At 40.2% G+C, this 6,000-nt stretch overlaps 1 protein-coding gene across 1 annotated transcript in view; it reads left to right on the forward strand.

Annotated features, from left to right (window-relative positions):
• Positions 1-3,459, forward strand: part of LOC121513057 (protogenin A-like) — a 29,629-nt gene extending 26,170 nt beyond the window's left edge. The window contains exons 15-19 of the mRNA XM_041792555.1: positions 1,659-1,838; positions 1,953-2,076; positions 2,191-2,332; positions 2,816-2,929; positions 3,040-3,459. Of these exons, the coding sequence (XP_041648489.1) occupies positions 1,659-1,838; positions 1,953-2,076; positions 2,191-2,332; positions 2,816-2,929; positions 3,040-3,459 (980 nt within the window). The remainder of the gene's footprint in view (positions 1-1,658; positions 1,839-1,952; positions 2,077-2,190; positions 2,333-2,815; positions 2,930-3,039) is intronic.
• Positions 3,460-6,000: the final 2,541 nt, after the last annotated feature.

Raw genomic sequence — 6,000 nt, forward strand, 5'->3', positions numbered from 1 at the left:
CTCCTATCTACATTAGAAAATAATGTATCTGTTTTTTGTTGAGAGAGAATTAAAAGGTTTTCACTGTGAATCGTTTTGCTGGAAGTTTGTATTTTATTTTTTTGACAAAGCCATTTTTGTCTGGATCTGTGTTAAGGATGGGCTGATAGAATTTGCTCCTGTCTCTTATACTCTTAAAATGACAGAGAGAGAAGAGGTAGAAACTGCTGTGAAGAATAATCCTTTCAAAAAGAAATTATCAATGTGTAACACGATTAAGACTGAAAGAATTTTAATTTGGACACGTTGGAAAACAGCCATCTCCTTTTATCCGTCTAAGTTCTTTGATTCTCAGTCATTAGTGACTACAAGGGCTCTTGTTGGTTCAAGTTTTTTGAGGCGTAGGTGTTTGTAAGATCACATGACCCCAGGAAATGCACTAAAAAGACACACAGTTCCCATTGCCTCTGGTGACGGGGTCAAAAGTGAAGCCTCTCACAAAGCCCCTCCAGCTCAGCCCTGCCCCCCCCCCCCCCCCCACACACACACACACACACACACCATGGTCTCTGCTTGGAGCCTTATGCTGTGTATACTGGGTGGTACTGGATAAGGGAATGTGTAGAGCCCTGATCCCCTGACCCCCCTGCTCTTCCCCTCAGAAGCTTCCCTCAAACATCCCTTTCAGCCATCAGGATTGTTTTAATGTTTTTCTTTCTCTGCATCACAAAGTCCAGCTCTTTAAGGGTCAGCTGACTGAAAACAGAAGCACATTGGAGTCACAGATGTGTTTATTTCCAGATTATCTCCTGTGTCATGGCGCTTTGAGATATTTGAGCATTAAGGGAGAGGTTTGGGTAAATTCCAACTTATTTGATTTCCTTTTGTTAGCAATTTGTCATTTTTACACTTTGTTATTAGTTTGGATTAAACTGAGCCAGGCCAGTCCTTTCCCTCTACCTTCTCGCTCAGCATAGGCTCACTGCTGGCTGTAGCTTCTTATTTAAGGTCCTTTTTTTGGAGGTGTCCATCCCTGTATCCAACCATCAAGTATTTAATATATTTCCAAACTTTTAGGAGGAAATTTAACAACTGAAAATGATTAAATGATATGTGTCCAAAAGTAAGTGATCTTCCAGCTTTATATAGAATGAAATGAACCTAGATGATAACACGAATATCAGTGTTTAGGTCATTTAAGAGTTGAAGAGACTTACTTACTAGTGACCATGTCTATGTGTGACCATGTGGATTGAATAGTTTTTTAAAAAAAAATCTTATGTTTTAGCATAGTTAACTCTTCATCTGTTCTTTGATCTTTCAACAAAAACTTTTAGTTTTTATTGATTGACTGTCTGGAGACTTTAAGGCAATGAAAGTTTATTTATGAAGCACCATTCATGCATAGAGCAAGAAAAAAAGATTTAAGGAAAACAGCATGCCTAAGTAAGTAATTAAACTTAAGGGCAGACGTCTGTGAATAAAAATGTTTGAAGACCTTGTTCAAAAGAGCTTAAAAGCTAAGAAAGTCTCAGGTTCTCTTGTAGCTTGCTCTTCGTTTAGGAGCAACACACTTTACTGATTGTGCTGTACATCTATCGTCATTTATCTCAGAAGGTATGTTGGCATAGTTTGGTCACAGTGCGTAGTTGAACACCAGAGTTGTTTCTCACCAACAGGGAGCATCACCATGGCTCTGCTGGAAAACCTGAGGTCCGGACAGGTTTATATGGTGAAAGTTTCTGCTTCCAATGACATGGGCGACGGTCCGTTTTCTCAAACAGTGGAGTTGATAGTTCGAGCAGATCTCCCCTCAGGCCATGATCTGCGACTCTCGCATGGTTCAACACACTCCACAGGTCAGTGACACCTGAACTGGCTGGCAATGCTGTATTTGGGCTTCCTTTTAATAGAAGTTGAAATTAAGGATGTACTTTGGCATACAATTGAAAGTGTTGCTTTCTTCACTACAGCCTTCTCTGATGGCTTCTACCACCTTGACCAAAAGTCGATGACCGGCATCACTGTGGGAGTCTGCATTGCTCTCATCTGTATCATTATCTGTGCTTTCATTATCGTCTGCAGGGGCAAGAACAGGTAACACCCCCCTTCCTCAAAAACAGAGCCAAATATACAGTATATAATTTACCAACAAAGACTCTGTTTTCTTGTGCTTCCTTGTGTAGTTACATTGTGTTTTTGTCCTTGCAGGAAATTTTCAGCTGTAAAAACGTACGGTGAGGGGGTGAGCACTGCTGCCTCAGCTGCAGGACATATGGGTTCAGAAGGACAAACTGAGAACGCCGATGTGACTGTGCCAATGATGAGCCAAGAACATTTCATTGATTCCAAGGTACAAACATTTAGTACGGCTTGTAGCACAGTCACAAAGGTCCTGGAAAACTTTGGAATCTTGCATCTAAAGGTGCAGTGCGTAATATTTAGCCTAGTAGCATGTTGCAGTACAAACTTGGTCAAAATTAAACATAGGACCCATATAAATTAGTTTTCTAATCTTAAATCTGACTTTTAGATGTTGGTTTATATTCCCAATTTTACACACTGTACCTTTAAAGGCTGGAAAATGTTAAGGAATGTAATAATTCACGACAGTAAATAGGACACTAATTTAAAAATAGTTCTTACCAATAAAGAATAAACATGCAAAGATTGTATTGATGTTAAGTGTGACAGTTCAAGGTTGAGAGTTTAAGTATAATTTTAATGTTAAATGTATTTGTAAGTGCAGTTGTTTAACTGTAATATTTATGTCATTGACAGTATTGGCTATGGATCATGACTTTCTTCTCTCTTAAGAAATGTTTTGTGATTGCAGGGTGGAACAAACCTCATAATCAATTCTCAGGGTCCTGTTCAGCCAGGCAGTGAGAAGAAAGAGAAATGGTTTCCCTTCAGCAGTAACGTGAAAAAGGACAATAAAGCAACACAGGTAAGATCCTGACAGGCTCTGCATTTTACTCTCTTCAGTTAGTCAAATTGTTCTTCATCTTAAGTATTTCTCACTCACTATAACTGATGCAACATTTCTCTGTGCTGTAGAACACAAGACAAGGCACCGCCTCCTACCAGCCATGTACCACAGTGTTAACCTTTGAGGAGGAGCTGGTCCTGTCCTCAGACCAGCCCAACACCATGCAGGCACTGCTCTGGAGCCCTGCAGACACGGAGGGCTCCTCTAACAGCGAGGGCAGCCACGCTACCGGTGACTCTGGACGCTACTCTCACGATGAGACCGAGATGACAAACCTGTCGTCCGGACACAGCAGCCGTCCCCCGTCTTTGACGGCTGAGGACAGCGGAGACTCAGACTGCTGCGGCTCTGCTGAGGAGATGCTGGAGCTCAAGAAGGAGGGGAGTCAGACTGAGCAGGAGATAACAGAGTCCAGTCAGAGCAACTGCTGTCAGCATGAGGCACAGAGAAGCTCTCAGCCTGTGGTCTCTCTCCAAGTGTGTGTGTGAGTGTGTTTGAAAACTGAGCGTGCGTGTTCGAGTGTGTGAAGGCAGGGTACGCTTGCAGAAAAAGGTTAAAAAAAAGGAAAAAAAACTGAGCACATAGTATACATTTATGTGGTAAAAATACATTTACACTGCAGCAGAAAATTAAAGGAATAGTTAAGCATTTTGGGGAAAAGATAGTATTTTCAATTTAATGAAACTAAGATGGCTGCCACTTGTGTTTCATCTATTTTATGGCCACTCCAAGCATCTTAGCTTAGCTTAGCTAAGCACAGTGACTGGAAACAAGGTAAACAGCTTGTAAAGTGAGCATATATAAGGCTAATGAACAAGCGTTGTGTATTCTGTTTGTTTTATTTGTACCAAAACTTAAGTGTAGACATGACAAGTTGAAGTTTTTTGTTGCCTGGCTCGTTGACGAAAAATAGTCAGGCGGGTCACCCCCTGTAAAATGGTGATGTTTTTGCACTTGAGCTTTTGTAGATTTAAAAAACAAAATAAGCTGTTTACTGGCACTGGCAGACCTCTGCTTTCTGTTTGCCCATTTCCTGTCCTTGTGCTAAGCTAATCTAACTGGGTGCATATATTTACTGTAAAAACAAGTGTGGTACCAGTCTTCCCATCCCAAAATGTTGGAACTACTGCTTTAAGTCTAAAACTGCAACCATAAGTAAACCCTACAGGTATTTCCATTGCAGGTGAACCCCTGACCTGAATGTAAGTTTGAGAGAAAGAGAGAGCTCTCTTTTCAGCCTTTATCCTCTTTTGGTCCAACACTCAGGAAGCTGACAAAGGCCTCCCCCTCTAAGATAAACTGTTGGCAGGTGCAGGTCATTTGATTTCATTTACCTCTTTCTGTTTTTCATTGAATGTCTTTTTTTGTTTTCCTTATTTGTGTGTGTCTGTGTATGAAAAAGAAAATCTCACCCACCATGAATGTTTAAAAAAAAACACTGTCAAAAATGTGACATTTCTGACATTTCTGACATTATTTAAGAGAGTTTATCACTGGAGCAAAAAGGGAAGAGTGAGTCCTTTTTGCTGATTATCTACCTCGGTTTACCTTTGGGTAAACTTCCACTGTATATTTAAAAACAACTTATACCTACATTATGTGATGGGCTGCTTCAGTCACATTACATTTGATACTTCCTGATGTGTTTTTTTACTGATTATCATCCCATTTTGTGTTTTCCTCTTATTTTGTTCTGATTTGTGGATGGTAAGGGTGCTGCAGTTTCCTCTTCTTGCTCCATGTGTTATGTGGACACATACAGTTGTTATTTATCCCCTCAGATGTCGCTGAGGTGCTGAGCCAGTATTAATAATATTTTATCTTCATTTTTCCATTATTGAGTAATGGAGTGAAAAGATAATGAATGTCTGCTTTTGATTTGTTTTTATCAATGCAGCAGCCCTTACCATTCCTGTTTTATACTACCTCATTTAAGATTTATATTATTGTGTTGTGGTTTTCCTAAACTCAGGGAACAAGGTTTAGTACGTTTGAAAAGTCATGTAGTGTTACATGCTGAACTGACAGGGTATCTTCTCAGTACTAAACTGTTGTAGTGTGTTATTGCCTTTTAGAAAAATGCTATGATGAATGTATCTCACATTGTGTGCCAGGAGCTCAGATGTCGGTGCTGTTCTCCTCACAGATGGAAACCTCCTCTGTAGTTTCTCCTCAGGTCCTGTTGTGTCTGTTTTGACAACAGACTTTTTAGTGTATTTGCGAAAAGATTCACACCAGAAGTGCTTGCAGTGACATGTCGGTACAGAAAAGCTTTATAATGAAAGTGGGAAGCGTCCCTCAGAGGCTTAAACCGCATCTTTCTGAGGGAGAAGCTCCACGTGAGGATGCAACACATGAAGAATGATTGTAGTAAAATCAATGGAAGTGTTAAAGCAGAGCTGAAAGTGAAGAATTGAATGAACACCATAAGACATTTTTAAGATTTATATTTTTGTTAGAAGAGAATGTACTACTGAGTACACATTGTAGTTAATTTTTGTCCAATAGTTTTTTGCTTTGCTGTAGAGTAGAGAAAGATTAGCACTTGTCTGCCGAGTAGTTTTGTATTTTAGGCCAATGTGCAGCGGTGACTGTGACGCTATAACCCAAAGAGTTGTTTGCTACCTGAGTTTATTTTAGTCTCTCAACTAATCTCTGGCAGAAGGTTACTGAGGAATGTGAAATAATCAAACTATTAGACCAAAGATGAAAAAAACAGCCTTTGAGATGAGTTGAGATGCTGCTCCTCCATGAAGCCTTGCACATTAGTGGCCTTGACCCGTGACTCAAACAGTGCAGGAAGTCGCAGGTTAACACTCTGAGGAAGTGCCAGCAGGATAAACAGGCACTTTATGATGACAGAGTGGCAATTAATCAGTTTATGCACACAAGCCAAATTATCCTGATGCAGAGCTCCTCCAAGTACTGTTGCAAACGTGTGTACATTGTAGGTGAAATGATTAAATATATTATATTGATTAGAGGTCTGTGTTGCAACAGAGCAGTCATGTGTAAAGGGTCACCTGCTG

Source organism: Cheilinus undulatus, linkage group 1 (genome assembly GCF_018320785.1).
Source record: "Cheilinus undulatus linkage group 1, ASM1832078v1, whole genome shotgun sequence".
Taxonomy (NCBI): domain Eukaryota; kingdom Metazoa; phylum Chordata; class Actinopteri; order Labriformes; family Labridae; genus Cheilinus; species Cheilinus undulatus.